At 32.0% G+C, this 21,231-nt stretch overlaps 1 protein-coding gene across 1 annotated transcript; it reads left to right on the forward strand.

Annotated features, from left to right (window-relative positions):
- Positions 1–278: 278 nt before the first annotated feature.
- LOC143226911 (uncharacterized) lies at positions 279–20,742 on the forward strand. The gene is made up of 7 exons (XM_076458461.1): positions 279–514; positions 7,670–7,767; positions 8,905–9,064; positions 10,508–10,679; positions 19,456–19,591; positions 19,836–19,924; positions 20,616–20,742. Exons 1-6 carry the CDS (start codon positions 484–486, stop codon positions 19,902–19,904), a joined length of 666 nt encoding a protein of 221 aa, XP_076314576.1. The 5' UTR covers positions 279–483; the 3' UTR covers positions 19,905–19,924; positions 20,616–20,742.
- The last annotated feature ends 489 nt before the right edge of the window (positions 20,743–21,231 follow it).

The raw sequence follows: 21,231 nt of genomic DNA on the forward strand, positions 1-21,231 counted from the left end.
TTTTATTTCTCAATACTGTAGTTCTCTAAATCTTGGTGTATTATAGTACAGTTTAAAAATTGTTCAATATTATATTTATTCTTCATGTAATTATTAAATCTTTCATTAGATACTTAAGCCTGAGTTTAGGATAAATCATATTTACAGAAAACTAACGTATATTAATACTTGTTAGAGTTGTTTATGTATTATATAGATGAAAGTATTCTACACATTCTGTGGAATCAGAAGTTTAAAACTTTGTAGAAACTATAACTAACTCTATGTTTCAGTTATTTTGCACAGTTGATTGCCATAGTGACTTTGAGTACAGCTGGTATAAGTCAGATACATGTGCATGTTCTAAACACTGGCTTGGTTGAGGCTCGTTTCACTGCTAAAGCTGTCCAGTGTAGTGAGGGAGTGTCTGACAGCTCAGAAGTTTCAGTGTTTATTCCTCCTCAGAGTAAGAAAGTATTATTATTGTTTGTTCAGCTTGGATCAATGGATATTAATGACAACATTGTTTGCACAGGTGAGTAGCAAAGTATTTTTTAAAGATAGTGATCCATATGCTCCATTCTTAAATTTTTGCATGTAGTAATATAAACTTGTGATCAAAGTTGTAAACCTAAATAAAGCTAAAATCAACTCGGTAATGAGTACAAGTTACTTATAAAGATTATAATGCATTGTTTTAATCGTTGGGAACACTTTATTTATTTTAGTTACTTAAATTATTATGAAATTTGTTTTAAAAGTTTGTTTTCTTAAACAGAAATTTTTATTCTCATAAAGTTGGGTATTCTAAAAAACTCAGTTCAAAAGGGCTTTATACTGTTCAAAATGGTATTTTACACTACTTAAAAGACTTATGACCAAAATAATAAGGAAGTAGATGAAGAAAAACAATTGTATGAAAGGATTTTCAAGGACAAAAGAAATCCTCTTCTGGATATTGGACTTTCAATAATGCTACAAAGGTCTGTGATTTCTATCTAATTGCATCTGATAACTCTGGAAGAAGAACTACCAATGTCTGTTGTACACGGGAAGGCTGCTTGTGCTCTTTCCTTGAGGATAAACCTCAGTGCCAGGAAAACACAAACAAGTAAAGATTGTACATGATTGAGCATTTGAAGACTGAGACTGAATGGACCACTCTAAATAGTATTCCTAGACATTTTTTAGGTAGAGTACCATCCAACTTCAACTTTGTTTAAAACCAACCAAGATTATCAAGGTAATACTCGAGATGCCACTGATGGAAAATGTCTACCAACAGAAACTGTTTCATCAACAGGTTAGATAGTAACCATCTAATAGGCTATGGAGCAGTGGTGAGCTTCTCTAAGTGGATTACAGAAGAGTGGATAATGCAGAGCTAATATATAAATTGCAGATAGCGACTTACTCCTTTAACACTCTGGACCCAAGGATTATCTACCCTTATAACAATCAAAGTCCATGAATATAGTAGGTCATTGTAGCCTTGACCAAGTAGTGGCCAAGAGATTGTAACATCAAGGAAACCTTGGTCAGGTGGTGATCAGTAGATCCTGACATCAAGGAAATGTTGGTCAGGTGGGGTCCAAAAGGCCATGAAAGGAATGTTCAAGCTGTGATATGAGTAAGACAAACATATAACTACACTTACATTCAAGAGTGCAGCAAATAAAGGTTTGAAGTGTGTCAGGCATGGAATGGTTGATCTACAGAGCAATGTCTGACCTGAGTCTGGCTCCAGTCTCCATCAAACCCTTGAATCAGGTAGCAATTTTAGGATGGTAAACATTGTTTAATTGTGTTGAATGTTCAACCCAGTGTATCACTGAGCTATTCCTTAACTTGAGTACAAGACTCAAAAGAGAAATACCATAAAGAGCATGTGTGTGCCTACATGGATCAACAGTACCCATTTACACCTCATTGGCCAGTCTGTGGAAGGGCTACCCACTGAAAGAATGTAGTACTACGTAGGTATGAGAGATATTCTCACCTTTGTTGAGGCTGTTTCTGTAGCAATATGGCATGAAGCTGTAACTTAAAACAAGTTGCAAGACAGGAAATCAGCTTGCAGTGGTCACACCTTAAACAGACCACTTTTCTTGGGCAACCGTATTATGCCAATCTCAAGCATGTTGAAGTTTTAACACCATCCACACATCCCAGCACTGTGAGACAACCACACTTGTATCCAATAAATAGATAGGACTTTCCTGATCCTCTTATTGCCTGTGCCAATGATGCCTGTATATGTGCATCAGCTCGGAAAGGATGATCGAAATGTTTGCTTTACCTGTGCTGTGTTGGGTAACATTTAAGTGATTTACCAATAAGCAAGGTAGACAAGACTATTGATTTTGAGTGACAGCTCAGCAGAAAAGCCAACATATTAGATGGTAAAGTAGTTATAGTTCAAGGAAACTAACAGAGCTCAAGTTGCATCTGGCAACTGACTAGGGTGGCTGTGATCACAGCTTGCACAAATATGTTTGTTGGCCAGCTCAACTCTCTTGTGATAAGTGAGTTTCAAGAGTATAAGGGCAAGAGGTAGAATTCCTAATTGATAAATGAGTAGTCTGAACACTGATAGATCTAGTGGTTTATCATGACTCTGAATTAAATACTTTGTGAAATGCAAGCAAATTAGATATAAATGAAGATGTGGCTCTTCTACTGTAAAGGTGTCAACCATTACGATTTGAGTGTAATCATTACAATTTTAGTGTATACATTATGACTATATGCTCATACAGACAAATATTACAACTTGTTGCAACTCCTAAATTATTATATAGGCCTATACAATAAAGTGAAAGGGCTTGAAAGGGGTGAAAAGTTCTAGTGAGATACAAATAAATTTTGATAATAAATAAAAGACATAGTCCAAATGGCTACTTGCAATAATCATGTTTGTGCTTGAAATAATGAAAAATATTTGTATCTCTGATGTCTACCAATAGTTTGAGTGTGGTGCTTCTCCATACTGGGTACGTGGGGGAATCCATAGTTATGTTATCAGTGCTTGTCAGTCAATCAGCACTCGCTTAGATGGATATTTCTCGATTTCTAAGCGGCATAGAAACACCAATGTGATCGTTTATAAGACAGAAAAAAAAAGAGGCCTCATTCACCAGATTGTCTTGTTTCTGGCAAATCTATGTATGTATGTATGTTTTCTTGCAGCAAAGCCACATCGGACTATCTGCTGAGCCCACCAAGGGGAATCAAACCCTGATTTTAGCATTGCAAGTCCGTCGACTTACTGCTGTACTAGCGGGAGGGCTGGCAAATCTACAAGGACTAAAAGTGTGAATCAAAAATTTAGGAAAGAATATAGTGCAAAATATCCAGACATTGCATCAAAAGTCAGTGACAATCATGCGTTTTGTACAGTTTGTCACATCGATTTTTCTGTGGTGCATATAGGAATAAACGATTGTTCCAGACATATAAAATTGGCATCTCACCAACAAAAGGCTGTGGCAAAGACAAAAACTATGCAGATAACGACATTTATGAGTAAGAATTCAGAATATAAAACCATAAATGCAGAAGTGATTTTCACACAATTCGTCATTGCTCATAATTTACCCCTAGCTGTAGCTTGTCATGCAGGACATCTATTCAGAAAAATGTTCCCAGGCTCTGATATAGCAAAAAAATATGGCTGTGCTAGAACCAAAACTACAGCCATTGTACAAATGTTGAGTTATGAAGATGACAAAATGATTTCAAGTATACTTACTAACAGTGTTTACAGTTTAGCCACAGATGGATCCACAGACATGGATTACTCAAAACTGTATCCAGTGGTTGAACGATATCTGTACGGCTCTGTCTATAATCATTACACTCAGTCATTTGAAATAGTTGGCATCTCTGCAGTACTGTATTTTTGATGCATTGGTCACTGGACAAATGTAGTCATTGGTATTTCTGAGATGAAACTTATCATTCAGTTCTATCTACCAGTCAAAGTTCATGGGAAAGTTGTCCATTGATGGTCAGACTGAACACAGGAATAATGGACCTTATAGAGTATGTTGAGAGAAAGTCATAGTACCTCCCAAGTACAAAACTGGTATTCTTGAGTGAAGTCTAGTGCATTGGTGCTGTGATAATACCCAGCTTTTGTTCAGGCTGTATAAGGAAAAGAGAAACCTTGTTGTTTTACAGTTATGGATAATAGGTTGTTTAGGTTTTTGCTGCATGGTGGGTGAAGTGATTGGACTGGAGGTAATGGTAGGTTTGTGTCTATTGTGCCTCATTTGTAACTAACACATGGTTACCAACATGTAACTAATACATGGTTACCAACATATATGATGTCTGTAGCTGAGGCTTTTCTAAGCAGTCTAGACTCAGAGCACCAACAACTCAGACACTTGTTGGCTAAATATGCTAACGTATTTGTGGAACCAGATGGCTGACTGGGTGAAACAACCATTACATAGATACAGGTGATGCATGCCCATCTGAACACTCCTGGAAATATGGGAAAGTAGCCACCACCAAATTATAGCAAATGCTATAGGAAAGGAAAGAGTTGTAGGTGGTCCACACTTGTGAATTTCAAGAAGAAAGTAGCTATGATGAATGTGGTACAACTTGAATCGATGTCTTTTCATTATTATGAATAGATGAATGTTTGGATTTATTTTAAGCAGCACATTAATTCACCACATTTAACCTGGATACTGGCAAATTGAGCTTCGAGTCAAGAGCCAACGTGAAACTGTTTTCAACATGAAAGATTAGTTTCATGTTATACTTTTCTATGTTTGTAACCTGCTTTTAACTTTGGAGAAGCTAACAAAGCTCACACTGAAGAGACTTGGTGATTGGTTGCACATTTGATCTGGGATTGTAAACCTGAAAATGGTATTCCAACAGTTATAGAAGGCAGATTTAAAACCAGAGGTGTTTGTATCTGAAGATGACAAATCTTGTTGAATCATCGTCAATTTATAACAGTTTTTCATTATGCAGTCAAGCTGCCATTTAGAAAAGATTGCTACTGAAGTAAGCACATTTTGATAGTTGTTGAAGGGGAGATGTTTGGTTCAAATGACGTTATTTGTCATGGTACAACAAAGTCATGCATGAGTGTGATACTGACATGAAACAGAATATACATATATACAGAGAGAGTGTATTAATACAGAACAGTCATGTAAAATGAAACAAAATCAAAAGGAAGAACTGCATTAAAAATGACAAATCCAAACATCTGATAATGATTATAAATAAAAGTAAGCCCAAACAAAATAAAAAAAACTGTACAAATCAAAAGGGTTACCAGGGTACAGGCTATAATGTGGGATATTAAATTTACCCTAGTTTTTGGAGGTGAAGTAGGTTTGGTTTGGTTTTGGATTTCTCACAAAGCTACTCGAGGGCTATCTGCACTAGCCATCCCTAATTTAGCAGTGTAAGACTAGAGGGAAGGCAGTTAGGCATTACCACCCACTGTCAACTCTTGGACTACACTTTACCAACAAATACTACCCCCACGGCTAAAAGGGTGAGCATGTTCGGTGTGACAGGGATTGAACCTGCGACCCTCAGATTACGAGTAGAGAGCCTTAATCATCTGGCCACGCTGGGCCAAGAGGTGAAGTAGGACTTGCATATTGGTGGGGACAGACCATCTATTAGTCTTAACTTTCATTCACCAGTCTCACATGGAGAAATTCATAAATAATAATAAAAGAAAACAGAGGTTAGAGAGTGAGATGTGGGTGCTCAAGCCCACAAGGTCCCAGATCTATGTCACCCTTCACTGCCTGCAGACAGTTGGTGACTGCTCTCCAAAGTAAGGAAGAAGTAATAATAGTAAAATACTACCACTTGGGGGTAAGTAAGTTTGCATTTCAGACCCCATTATGGTGGTAAAGCACTAATTAGTATACCAGTAGATAAATTATACTAGTATAAAGGGTCCCAACCAATTATCTAAACTAACTACGATAACTCCCAATTACAATCCATTACATCTACTGTAACTACCAGTTCTCAGACTGTAAACAAGCCTTTATATGTGATAATGTGTGCATTGTTATAAAATAGTTTCAACTTGTTTAACTTATCCTGTTAACAACTAAATGTACTTAACAGGAACCTTCAGTAAAATTTTCTTAATTTTTGCTTTTTTTACATTTATTTGATATATTCTTATAATTTCCACAGAATATTTTGATAATTTTATTCAGTTTCTTTATTATATCCATTAAATATTACTTTTAGCATCAGTATTTCAATATAATGTTTATAATAGAAGGATATGATACATTACTATTAACACAGTGTAAACCATATACTGGAAAATAAAAATATTTTCTTTGATGAAACTTTGCAGAATGGACGGCAACTGCCTGTTGTGGACACACGAATGTAGAGGATGATGTTTCAAGTCTTCCGCCTTTTGTCTTCAAGGTGGACGACTTTCTAAACATCATCCTCCACACTATGTCTTCACAACAGGCAGTTGCCGTCCATTCTGCAAAAGTTTCATCATGAATACTCTGCCTAAACAATCTATCAAAGAATATTTTCTTTTATCAAAAATATTTATATGGATATCATTTTCAGTTATTTTAATTTATAATTCTAAACTATGTGCCTCTAGATTAGAAAGTATAGTATTTTCTGTTTCTAATTCTAGTGTATAAATAGTTTTAATAACATTACTTATCTCAGAATTTTTATACTAATTAACTCATCTATATATCTGTAGGTAAAAGCAGAAATGTCTGGGTTTAAGTAGTTTTCAGTAAACCTATTCTGATAATAAAATAAAGGTATAAATTTATAAAACAAGTGGAATAGATAGGTCCCATTGAAACTCCTATCACTTGTTTAAATACCTGGTCATTTTTATATGATAACATGTTATTAATGTGAGGGTTTAAAAGTAGTTAAAACTATTTAATGTTATATTTTATCAGTTTCAAATTCCTTACGTAGCCTAGTTGGGGAACTGTAAAAAACAAGTCTAGTACCAGAGAGTTGTTCAGGTGCAAAGAATATGGATAGCTACACCTGCTTAGTACTTTAAGAAAAGAAATATGTGCTAAGAATTTCACATATTACAGTTACAGTGCAAAATGAGCAAAGTTTGTAGTGTAGCACCCATGAATGTAACAGAACATCCCAACAGAGACTAAAGATACTTTCTGGTGGATAAGCTATGATAACATTGTGTGCCTCTGGTAATATTAGACCAACTAGTTTATGAGATGCTCAGAAAGCAGTGTTTAAATTATAAATTACACTGTATTTCAACTGATTAGTAAGTATAACTTTGCTGGGTACTAGTGGTTATAGTGGAGTTATTACTGAAAAATAACCATCACAGTCTTTTTCAAAATTTATTAATGTTGTTCTTTGTGGTTTCTTACATAATAAATCATCTTTTTAATACACTTAAACAGTGATATATTCTGTAAGCACACCACTGGTGACAGTTATATGTACATGTGTGTAGAAAATGTCAGAAGGAAAAAGCCATTTATAAATTATCAATAAGTGTTCACTACTGTACAACATTTATATTCCTACTATTGAATAACAGATTATCTGTTTCTGGATCAGGGCTAGTTCTGAATTATGTTGTATTGTTTGACTGACTTACCAATTATTATTCAGTTTTCTAATGTTAATGTAATAAAATCTGACATCTCAGTGAAGCTTAGAAGTGAAAATGTGGAACACGTGGCTGAAAGACAAGCTGTTTTGAAACCTAAGGACCGTTGTGTTTGTTTCATGCATTGCAAGTGTACAGTATGTATTTTATTTACCTTTCATTAGAAATATTTCTATTTTAACTTCAAATGATGTAAAAAGTGTGACAGTTAATGAAATGTAGCATTGTGTCATGTAATAGCTCAAAAGTCCTATAAAGCATAGCAAGAAAAATACTGAATTTAATATACATTTACCAAACTCTGTACAATTATTGACAGTTTAAATTTTTTCCTTTCTTAAGCAGATCCATTCAAAATATCATAAAAGATTGAAAATATTAACTTTAAAATATTTGGTATTTCGGGCTGGAAAGCTGTTAAAAAAAACACCTCTTGAGGATGCTGATGGTAACTTTCTTGTTATTGGAATATCTTTTATAAATGAGTCTAAAGAATTTATTTCTTTACATAATTAGACTTGATAGTTGAGGATGTTAGTGGTAACTCTCTTGTTATTGGAATATCTTTTATAAATGAGTCTAAAGAATTTATTTCTTTACATAATTAGACTTGATAGTTGAGGATGTTAGTAGTAACTTTCTTGTTATTGGAATATCTTTTATAAATGAGTCTAAAGAATTCATTTCTTTACATAATTAGACATGATAGTTGAGGATGTTAGTGGTAACTTTTTTGTTATTGGAATAGCTTTTATAACTGATGTAAGGGGACCAAAGTTTTCAATGAAAATCGTTACATAGTTAGGCTTGCCAGTTGAAGATGGTAACTTATTTATTGATAGAATTATTAATATGAATTAGTGGTGAAAAACTGCTCTGTCATTTAATATGTTGATGCATCATAAACGACTTACTCTCATGAGAAGAATATTCATTTATAAGTAACTGTTTACTAGAATATGTTATTCTTTCTTGATATAGAATATTTAACAGCATGGTCTGGTATTGTACATTTTTGAACAGGTAACAAACATTAATTTCGAAGCAAGTCATGTTTAACAGTTATGTGTTGTTTCTTGAAAATGTTTATTTCTGAATTATTTACCTCTTGATTGTATATAAGTTATTGTTCACCTTTAATATAAGTTTACTGCATAGTTCATAATTTTGTGAATTGTTAACATAAGAATAAATCATTAACTTATGGATTGATTTAATAGCATGTTTAGTGTCATGATTTTTTTGAGTAGTCAAATAATGTTTCTTGTTTTCAGTGCATAAAAGACAGTTTATCTTGCAAACTTATCAAACTAGAAGATTACCATAAAGCTGGTTTTCGTGGTTCTTTGCCTGTTCTACATACATTGAAATATCACCACAACTTCACCATCCTTTTCATCATCATTGTTATCAATATTCTATTCTTAATCATCGGTAAGGCTTTATTTACCTTTGTTATAGAAAATATTATGATGAATTAAACTTGATACACAGAGGAAAAACAGCTAAATATTTTAAACATTAAATCCTACATTTTGTACAAAGATAGTTTTGAACAGTGTTCTTTCAATGGAACCAGTACAACTTAAATAGGAACAGGTAACTTTATAAACGTTTTTTTTAATGTAGGTGGTAGGTTAATTTGTGAATACATTTCAACTGGATATGCCATTCAAAATATATTTCTAAAATAATTATTAACAATCAAAGAATATTTACTTATACATAGTCACGTAATGATATTCAAGAAACTAAAATGTAGATGGTTTACTTTGATTTTTCAAATAATCAACAAATATTCTATGAATGATACAGACAAGACAACTGTTGGTGTACTAGAGTGCAAATGTGTACTTCTAATGACTTTGAGAGAAAGTTTGGATACAATTATAGCTTGTTAGTAATGCTCTTCAACCAGTTCTGATATTCAATCACAGGTTGCACTTGGTTTTCACAGTTCATTGAACCATATACTGGTGATATGAGTGCAAAAAGGGAATGTTGTGTATGGCTTTCTGCTGAACCTATGTAATGCAATGGGTTTCAAAGTTTTTGCCTTTCAGAGCTGTTAAAAATATAAAATGTGGGATGTATAAAAAATCTTGTATAGATCATACAATTCTAAAGTTCTTTAGTAACAGAGAATGTTTCTCTACATGACTGTGTGTAGGCTTGTTTTAAATCTGAAGGAAGAGGTTAATGTAGAAAAGGTATCACATATTTGCATGAGTATCTACAAGATGGGGGCAGTGGAGGTAATTTCCCCAGCTCCTAGAATTTTGAAAGAAACTTTATTAGAAAATAATAGTAATTAAATATAAATGGTAAAATTATGCTTACATAAATAAGCTGTAACTAGCTAGAACATTACATTAAAACTTAGAAAGGAAATGGCGTGCAGTCTGCAATGGCTTGCATCCACCAGGAATAATTTCTGTAGACAATTCATGCACTCTTCATCATGGTTGAAATAAGTTGAAAATCAATGATATAACTGTTTATAAATTCTGTAGACAATTCATGCACTCTTCATCATGGTTGAAATAATAAGTTGAAAATCAATGATATAACTGTTTATAAATTCTGTAAACAATTCATGCACTCTTCATCATGGTTGAAATAAGTTGAAAATCAATGATATAACTGTTTATAAATTCTGTAGACAATTCATGCACTCTTCATCATGGTTGAAATAAGTTGAAAATCAATGATATAACTGTTTATAAATTCTGTAAACAATTCATGCACTCTTCATCATGGTTGAAATAAGTTGAAAATCAGTGATATAACTGTTTATATTTTGTTCAAGGAATTGAGATAATACTTTGTGTGTTAGTGTTTTCTGAAGCCATTTTTCTATAACTGTATTACTACTAGGTTTCACAAAAGCAGCTGGAGGTGTTATTTTGAACCGTAGAGTAGCAACATTTGGTATTGAATTTTTGGTTTACCGGCCAAAACTACTACGACAATATATTGATAAAACTTTACAAGAATCATATGAAGTGGTAGAGTACAATGAGGAGGGTTATCCTGTACATCCTGAAACGTATGCTGTAATGTTTTGGTTTATATTATTAAGATATCTATTCTTAAGTAATTTTTTATCTAAAATGGAAAGACCAAATCTATATAATTGTATGTGAATTTCAAAGGTTGTTTATTAATTAAAAGCAATTTATTTTAAAATATGTGTATGTGATAATATTTAATATACTGGGTATCCAAAATGTCTGAACTAATAGAGAAAAATCACACTTTTTCTTATTTATTATTTAAATTGCAGGCCATTAACAACTGACAATAGAAGTGAATTTGTTTAACTTTAAGAAAATAATGTTTACTTTCCCTATGGGTCCATACTTCTGGGCCACCAAATATGTTACCACACTTTTCTTTCGAGTGTATAAGAAATGGCATTTTAAAATCTTTTTTTAAAACTCACTCACTGATATTTAATCATTATATTAGCAAATATGTTTGATTTAGGAAAGTATAATGTTTTAAACAAAGAGGAACAGTTTTAAAATCTTTATCTTAATTTATCATTTCATTGGAAAATATTGTTTGGGGCAAGTGTAAACACATGGGTAGGGTTTTCAGCCCTGGCTTATAACTAATTACATTAACATTTCATATCTAATGAACAGCAACTGTGTTTGTTGTGTGAAGGTATGTTTAAAATTGCTATACTGAGTATACAAATAAAGATATTACAAATAGTAATGGATCCTACAGAAGTCTTATGTACATCCTCTTTAATTACTGGTACCTCCTATAAATTTTTGGAGATCTCGTTAACGTTTGTTTCTAACAATGCCTCGTGCTATGTAGATCTTGCTGATGTTTGTTTCTAACTATACCTAGTGCCATGGAGATCTGGCTCATGTTTGTTTGTCACTACCTAATGCTATAGAGATCTTGCTGATGCTTGTTTTTAACACTACCTAATGCCATAGAAATCTTGCTGATATTTGTTTTAACACTACCTAATGCCATAGAAATCTTGCTGATGTTTGTTTTAACACTACTTAATGCCATAGAAATCTTGCTGAATGTGTGTTTCTAACACTACCTAATGCCATAGAAATCTTGCTGAATGTGTGTTTCTAACACTACCTAATGCCATTGAGATCATGCTGACATTTGTTTCTACCACTACCTAATGCCATAGAAATCTTGCTGAATGTGTGTTTCTAACACTACCTAATGCCATTGAGATCATGCTGACATTTGTTTCTACCACTACCTAATGCCATAGAGATCTTGCTGATGTTTGTTTTTAACACTACCTAATGCCATAGAAATCTTGCTGAATGTGTGTTTCTAATACTACCTAATGCCATTGAGATCATGCTGACATTTGTTTCTACCACTACCTAATGCCATAGAGATCTTGCTGAATGTGTGTTTCTAACACTACCTAATGCCATTGAGATCATGCTGACATTTGTTTCTACCACTACCTAATGCCATAGAGATCTGGCTCATGTTTGTTTCTAATAATACCTAAAGCCATGGAGATCTTGCTGATGTTTGTTTCTAACAATATCTAATGCCATGGATATCTTGCTGAATGTGTGTTTCTAACAGTACCTAATGCCCTGGAAGTCTTGCTTATGTTTGTTTCTAACAATACCAAATGCTATCATTGTTTTTCTATACAGTTTTTATCAACTGTTTTATGTTTTGACAAACACAGCTGAAAATTAAGCATTTATGAGTAAATGGTAATGATACGTATATTTGTAAGCATTTACTTTTACACCTATACTGTTTAATCCTAACCACATGAGGAGGATAACTAACATCAAATACATACTACATTTATTGGATCAGTCCAGATTTTGTATAGGAATATATTGTAAACAGTCATACATCTTTGTACATGAAAGTTCTGTTAATTGCACTGTATGATCATACTTACAAGTTATTTGCTTTCAACTGTGTCATGTAAACAGGAGTGAGGATTGTTTGTTTTATGTTTGTTGGTGTTCACTTTATGGTGGTTACAAGGTCAGTCCAATTGACCAATTCCCTCACAGAGTGAGAGAAAACATGAAAAAATTCTGGAAAAAAAAGTAATATTTATGTAGTATGTTTGAGAATTTTCAGTTGAAGTATTTTTAATCTTAGCATGAAACATTCTGCACTCAAATAAGTCAACATTTTGATTCCATATCATGAACAAATTCTCATAAAAATACTTAATTAAAAATTCAGACTCATTTGTCAACAAAAGACTTGTAATGTTTAAAAATATAATTTCAGTACATATTAAAGTTATAGTGTGAAAAATCTGTACAAAAAAGCACGTTTTAGTAATTTGTTATGTATTTTTAGTAATCATTCATTTCATATATGTATATATAATAAATTCTTACCTACAATAAAGTCAATATTCATCAGATGGTTATCACAGTAGGTGTTCATATCTTTCTTTTGTGCATGCACGCCTGTGTATCTATATATACACATATAAAGTCATCCCATAAGTAAAGTCCAAAAATGTAATACAGAAAGCCATCATCATTTCTGTCTTTGTAGAAGGCTTTTATGACTAACATATATAGTAGAACATGCATAAAAATGTTCAGACAAATAAAAGAAACTAACCCAACTTCACTTTTTTCAGATCATTAATCAAATAAACCCTTATGAAGATGGATGTGTCTGAGGAGCATATTAGACATATAATGCTTTATGAGTTTAAACACAATGCAATAGTGCAGCAGAAACTACACAAAATATTCAAAGTGTTTATGGTGCGGAATCTCTCAATGAAAGAAAATGTCAAAGGTGGTTTCAGAAGTTCAGTTCAGGTAACTACAGCTTAATTGATGTGCCATGTTCAGGTTGTCCTGTTGAGTTTAATGATGACTTGCTGCTGGCTGCACTTAGTGAAGATTGTGCTGTAACAGTTGAAGAACTAGTATAGAAGCTTAATTTGACATAAGCCAACCTAAGAGCAAGAGTGGACATTTGCACTTATCTGCGCTCTCATAAACATAACTCACCTTTTTGGACAGGTTGGTGACTGGAGAAGAAAAATGAATATATTATAAAAATGTTAAGCACCATAGACAATGGCTTAGTGCAGGTAAACTGGCTAAAGCACAGCCCGAAATGGACCTTCACCCAAGGAAAGTCTTGTTAAGCATTTGGTGGTATACTGTTGGTGTGATCCACTTTTTGAGTTGCTGCCACTCAATGTAACAATTACATTAGACTTTTACTGTCAACAGTAAGAACACTTAAATGTTGCACTGAAAGAAAAGAGGCCTGCTTTGATCAGTTGTAAAGGTGTTGTGTTACACCAGGATAATGGACGGCCCCATACAGCAAGGATCACATCTGCAAAGATTGAAGAAGTAGACTGGGAAAATCTTCCACATCCTCCTTATTCTGCAGACCTTGCCCCATCTGATTATCATCTATTCTAAAGTTTGATGGAAAAGAGCTTGGAACACTTGAAAATGTCAAAACTGCTCTCTCTACATTCTTTTCCTCCAAACCCCAAAAATTTTATAGAAATGGCATTCAGAAGCTTTTGAATCATTACATACACTGCTGGCCAAAATCTTAAGGCCAATGAACATAAAGAAACAATATGTATTTTGCATTGTTAGACTCAACCACTTACTTGAGTAAAGCTTAGAAAATGAAAATAAGAAAATGGAAAATAAAAATAAAACAATTTTAGCATTTAATACGGAAAATGTGAACACTATGAAATTAGCCTAAATACTAACTGGTCAAAGTTTAAGACCATACCAAAAAGAAGTCCTGAACAGGGTAGGAAATGCCCAACAAGAGGCCTCAGTAATGAGTTGCATGGCCATCATTGTGAATAACTGAAAACATTCGTTTTGGCATGGTCGATATAAGTGTTTGCAGAAGGCTGGCTGGAATGTTATTCCAAGTGGTGAAGATGGCTTCACGAAGATCATGCACTATTTGGAATTGACGTCCACTTCTATAGACTTCTCTTTCCATCCACCCCCAAACATTTTCAATGGGGTTCAGTTCAGGCAAACATGCTGGATGGTCCAAAAGAATCACGTTATTCGCCATGAAAAGTCCTTTGTCTTGCAGGCATTGTGGATTGCAATGTTGTCTTGCTGAAAGATCCAGTCATTTCCACACAAGTGAGGGCATTCAGTCAATAAGGATGCTCCCTCCAACATGCCAATATAGCCAAATGCTGTTTGATGCTCCTATATAACCTGAAGCTCCATTGTTGCATGGAAGAAGAAAGCACCCCAGATTATGATGAAACCTCCTCCACTGTGTCATATAGAAAATGTCTCCAGTGGAATATTCTTATTGTGCCAGTAACATTGGAAGCCATCTGGACCATCCAGGTTAAATTTTTCTCATCAGAGAACAAAATCTTCTTCCACTTTTCTACACCTCTCAGCAAAGATTAACCGAGCTGTTTCGTGATGTGGAAGGAGGCGTGGCTTTTGAAGACGTTTACAGTTTTTAAAGCCTTTCTCTTGTAGATGCCATCTTGTTGTTCTTGAGCTGCATTCTGCATCTGTAAGGGCCTTAATCTGTTTCAACGATTGGCTGGTGTCTTGCCAAACAACCCATTGAAACCTCCTGCTCAATGCCAGTGAAATTTTCTTGGGCCGACCACTTGAGATTCTCTTTCCGTATCCCTCAGGGTCTTTTAAGAAATTTGCAACAGCAGTTTCACTACACCCAATCTCACCAGTGATGGCACGTTGAAAGAGACCTTGCTTTTGCAGCTCAACAATTCTGCCATGTTCAAACTCTGTCAACTTTTTAGCCTTTGCCACGTTTTTACAACGTGACATAGATTGACAGTGGGAGATGTTGACAACACTAATGTTTGAACATAAATGACTAAGTTTCGTTTTGTGTTTACCAATTAATGCTTCATTTCAGTATGGTCTTAAACTTTTGACTAGCTAGTATTTAGGCTAATTTTATAGTGTTCACATTTTTCCTACTAAATGCTAAAAAGGTTATTTTTATTTTCCCTTTTCTTATTTTCATCTTTCGAAGCTCTACTCAAATAAGTGGTTGAGTTTAACAATGCAAAATGCATATTTTTTCTTTATGTTCATTGGCCTTAAGATTTTGGCCAGTAGTGTATGTATTTTTTTAACACACACGCACACATAATTTGTGAAATTAAATAATTACATCCAAACGAAGCCAAATAAATCATGAGGAACGACTGCATTAAAAACAGCAAATCCCAACCTCTGATTAATTATAACCATAAACTTTTAAGCCATAAACAAAACACATGAAAATTAAACAAAATATGTTGCACATTTTGAAAAGATCTCAGGGTACAAGTTAAAATGTGGAATTATAAATGTATCCTAGGTTTTGGAGGTGACTGAAGAAGTAGGATCCACATTGCAGTGGAGATACACTGTTTCTCAGTCTTACCCTCCAGTTCACTGGTCTCATATAAGAAGATTAGAAATTTAGAAATTAGGAGAGTGAGATGTGGGTGCTCAAGCCCACGACATTCCACATCTATATCACCTTTCACTGCCTGTAGACAGTTTTGCTTTCTCAAGTTAAAGTAAAAATAATAAAAACATAAAAAGATGAAAAATAAATAAAATAAAATGAAACATAAGGTACTGTCATTTGGGAGTAAGTAAGATAAAACTTAACTCTTGAAGTTAGCATTCCTGCCCCTAGTATAGTAGAGGCACTAATTAATGCAACGTCAGTAAAGCGATAGTTTACTGTGACTGTTGTGCTTTTATATGCAGCTCAAGTTGTACATTTTAACTATTTAATTATTTTAACTAAAAATAATTATCAGTAATATTTCTCGTATTTTATTTATAGTTTCTTTATTAAATATATTATCTATTAATTTTTGTATCATATATCAACATTATTAATAAGATATAATTTATTACAAATTTTACGATATCTGAATAACTGCAAAGTTAAAATGTTTACAATAGATGTGTATGGCATATTTCTATGTAAGGAGGTTAAACCATAAATTGGAAAAATCAAAATATATTCTTTTGTCAAAAATATTTATATCCTTTTCATCAATTACTTTAGTTTCTAAATCTAAATAATGTGTATCTGTATTAGAAATTGAAGGATTTTCAATTTCTAATTCTGTTGGATAAGTGGTGTCAATAACATTATATATTTTAGAATTATTTATTAAATCATCAATATATCCGTAAGTTAAAGTAAAATATGAATTTGCCTAGTTTTCAATAAGTATATTTTCATAACAGTATAAATATACTTTTCACCCTATTACTTACACTAATTCATTTTGTAAAATAAAAAATATAATTTATTTATTAACACATACGAATTTACATAGATCTTAAGTTAAAAAGAATTTAATGAATTCTACAGAATTGAAACATTTCAGGATTCATCCTTTTACCTCGGTTAAGATAACTATATTAGAAATAGTTAATGAAGACACCAATAGACTCCAAAGAGAAAACTTTTACATTTTAAAACTAAAAACATTATATCCTTTTAAATTAAACCAAGATTTCAATAATTCTACTACTTTGAATTTGAGCAATGATTATTGTGTTGCTAATTTTTTTCTTTATAGATAACTATTAATAAACATAAGAAAATTAGAGGTAAAGGAAATAATAAAGTAAAATGGGTTAATTTTTCAGAATTCTGTTTAGATAATAGTTTTTATACTAACATTAGTATACATAAACTACATTTTGAAAAGATTTATGAACTTAATTTTCCCAAAATAAAAATATTAATTAATGTACTAAATAAATATAACTTTTTAAATGATCATTCAAAACAAGAAATTATAAAATATCAACTGAAAGTTAATGGTGTTTCAAGTTTTGAAAAAGAGAAATGGAAAGTAAAATCTTCATGTTTGGTAATTAATTTTAGACAAAATATTCAATGATTTTCAGATTTCTAAAATTATTCATCAATCTATAAACAACAATTTTCCTTGTAAAAACTTAAGACCTACGATCAGTTATAAATATGAAGTTTCGACTGGTTCAATAATATATAATTATAAACGTTTTTAGCTAATTTAAATGTAGATTATGTTAATAATTTACCTTGTAAATTTGAAAATAGTTTGTTGATATTTTTCATACACATATTATTACTGGTAATTTAGATATTATAAAAGATAAAATATGTCAAGTAATCAAAAAGGAACTAAATACAGAATAGCAACAAAATGTAATAAAAATAATCTTCTAAAACATCTTGAAAAAAATACTGATGAATATATTTTAAAACTTAATTATATTACAGCTTATCCACCTGGAAGGTTTTTAGAATAAAATTTTAATATACTTAAAAAATAAAAATAAAATTATCCTACATATATTTAAAAAATATATAGATTTATCATTTAATCAGCTAAAAGTACGATTAAAGAACTGCAAGAAAAATATGTTATAGATCCTATTGATAAAGTTAACTGTAATACTGGTAGAATTTATAAAAAGTTCTGTGCATTGATTATGCAGAAATTACTAATACACAAACTTTTAACCTTCTTAACCAATCAAAAGATATAGTAATTAATAATTTCATTAAATCTTTTAATAAACTTTCTTCTAAACATAATTCTTATGTAGATTTGCCATTTCTTTATGCTATTCCAAAATTACATAAATCTCCAATTAAATTTAGATTTATTTCCAATTCAGTAAAAACAGTTATCAAACAACTGGGTGTATTATTAAATAAATAACTTAATATTTTACTTGATAAAATAGAAAATTTAAGTATTAACAATAAAAGACATACATTTTGGATAATAAAACAACAACCAACCTATTCTAGAATGTCTAAGAAAGTGTGATCAGGTAATTAGTATTCAAGCATTTGAGTATTTTTGTCAAAAGAAAAGATTTTTATTTTCCAATTCATGGTTTACCCTCCTTACATAGCAATATACCATACCAATATATTAAAAACATTACAACTTCACAGTTATTTAGATATTGTAAATACTGTAACAAGTTCCAATATTTTATTGATAATGTTGATATACTGATCTGAAACTAGTAGTTGATGTATTTAATAAAGAAATTTTAAATAGACTTATTAAATTATTCTGTAATAAATAGAAATAAAATAAAAGAAATATTATTGATAATAATTTTTAGTTACAAATAAGGTTATTTAAGAACTTGGCACTACTTTATGTAGACATACACCTTGAGCTGCACATGAAAGCATGACAGTCACTGTAAACTATCACTTTACTGATGTAATGCCTCAACCATATTAAGGGGCAGGAATGCTAACTTCAAGAAGCAAGTTTTATCTTACTTACCCCAAAATAGTAGTACCTTATTTTTCCTACCTTTTATTTTATTCATTAATTTTTAATTTTATTTAATTTTCATCTTTTTATGTTTTTCTTATTCTTACTTTAACTTGGGAGAGCAGTCACCTTCCCATAACTGTCTACAGGCCATGAAGGGTGATACAGATGTGGGATTGACACTCACATCTCGCTCTCCTATTTTCTGAATTTCTAATCTTCTTATTTGAGACTAGCAAACTGGAAGTTAAGACTGATAGACAGTGTATCCCCATCACACTGTGGGTCCTACTTCCTCAGTCACCTCAAAACCTAGGATACATTTTATAATCCCATGTTGTAACTTGCACCCTATGATCATTTTAAAAATATGCAACATATTTTGTTTAATTTTAATTTGGTTTGTTTAAGGCTTAAAATTTATGGTTATATATGTGTACACATTTATTTTCTCAAACATAAATATGTTTTAGGTAGATTTACATTTCTGTTTATTTGATGCTCTCTTTTGCAGTAAAGAACGTGTTAGAGTTACTACCATATATGAAGAACTGCTCCTGAACCTATTTATTGTATATTTGAGTCCAGTGCTACTGATATATTTCTTGAGTAAAAGAAAGAGGGAGAATTCAGAGTACGTACCCATTAATGTAAGTTCAAACAAACAATATGCAGACAATATGTTTGTCAGTAAAACCACATCTTTATTCTTGAGGCAGACCACTACTATTAGATCTAGCCTTAAAACTACAGTTCAAATAGATTATCAGGCTCTGCTAGTAAACTATATACAGAAGGTAATTACAGACTTGAAAATAAATATTCTACAGTTCAAAGAGCTTTTCTGTTAGAACCTTTTCTTATTCAGTTAATGTTGATTTATTTTCATTTTAGCAACAGTCAGAGGATGAGATATCTAACACAAGTAATAATTCACCTGAACTTCCCCCATCTGAAGCTTGAAAAATAACTTAACAAACCAGGTAATGATTTTAGTGATCATCCTGCTGTACTTAAGTTTGAGGAACAACTTAACAAATCAGGTAATGATTTTAGTGATCATCCTGTTGTACCTACGTTTGAGGAACAACTTAACAAATCAGGTAATGACTTTAGTCATCATCCTGCTGTACCTAAGTTTGAGGAACAACTTAACAAACCAGGTAATGATTTTAGTGATCATCCTGTTGTACCTAAGTTTGAGGAACAACTTAACAAACCAGGTAATGATTTTAGTGATCATCTTGCTGTACCTAAGTTTGAGGAACAACTTAACAAACCAGGTAATGATTTTAGTGATCATCTTGCTATACCTAAGTTTGAGGAACAACTTAACAAACCAGGTAATGATTTTAGTGATCATCCTGTTGTACCTAAGTTTGAGGAACAACTTAACAAACCAGGTAATGATTTTAGTGATCATCCTGTTGTACCTAACTTTGAGGAACAACTTAACAAACCAAGTAATGATTTTAGTGATCATCCTGCTGTACAGGTGTTCAAGAGAAAATTTTAAAAAAATTGTCAAATAAATTAGTGATATAAGAAATCTCTACATCTTTCTATGTGTATTATTTAATATTTTATTATTAAAGACATATTTAGAAATTAATTTATCATTTACCAGAAATTAGTAAAAAAAGAACCTTTTTCACCGATTTTTTTGTGTTCTAGGTTTGTGGATCTGGAGATAACTTTCACAGCAGTAAGGAAGAGCAAATTAATACACATTTTGTAATTCATTGTGTTAGTTAAGACAGTTACAAGTTCTATTCTATATATTTGTTTTCTTCTTAAGGTTACTGTAAAATGCTTAAATAAATTTATAATAACAAAAGATAAAACGTGTTAATTTGTATACTGTATTCATTAATGTGTGTATGACAGACCTCAGTATCTCATGTGAAGAAACATTACTGATCATATACTTAAACTGACTTCTAACAAACCAGTTATTTACATCTGTGATCACAACTAACTTGTTCTTCCATGAGGAAACAAAATTGTTAAATTTGGGCTTTTCCTATTCAAATTTTATTGTTTGCATAAAACTGTCATTTAAATTAAATTAAACTTGAAGTGTTTCTTCTGTTGTCCAGCTGAGTAAACAATAAAATGTAATAGAATAATGCTGTTTGGTTATCTGGTTACGTTTTAGGCTAAAATGGCAATACCGAAGTATTTTTCTCTTCAGTTAAATAACTACAGTTGGCTGCTTGGCTTTTCATGTGTTAAGTTATTCATTGAACTTTGAACCTTGGTTGATACACAAACACAATTGGAATCTTTA

This window comes from Tachypleus tridentatus, chromosome 9 (assembly GCF_004210375.1).
Source record: "Tachypleus tridentatus isolate NWPU-2018 chromosome 9, ASM421037v1, whole genome shotgun sequence".
Classification (NCBI taxonomy): domain Eukaryota; kingdom Metazoa; phylum Arthropoda; class Merostomata; order Xiphosura; family Limulidae; genus Tachypleus; species Tachypleus tridentatus.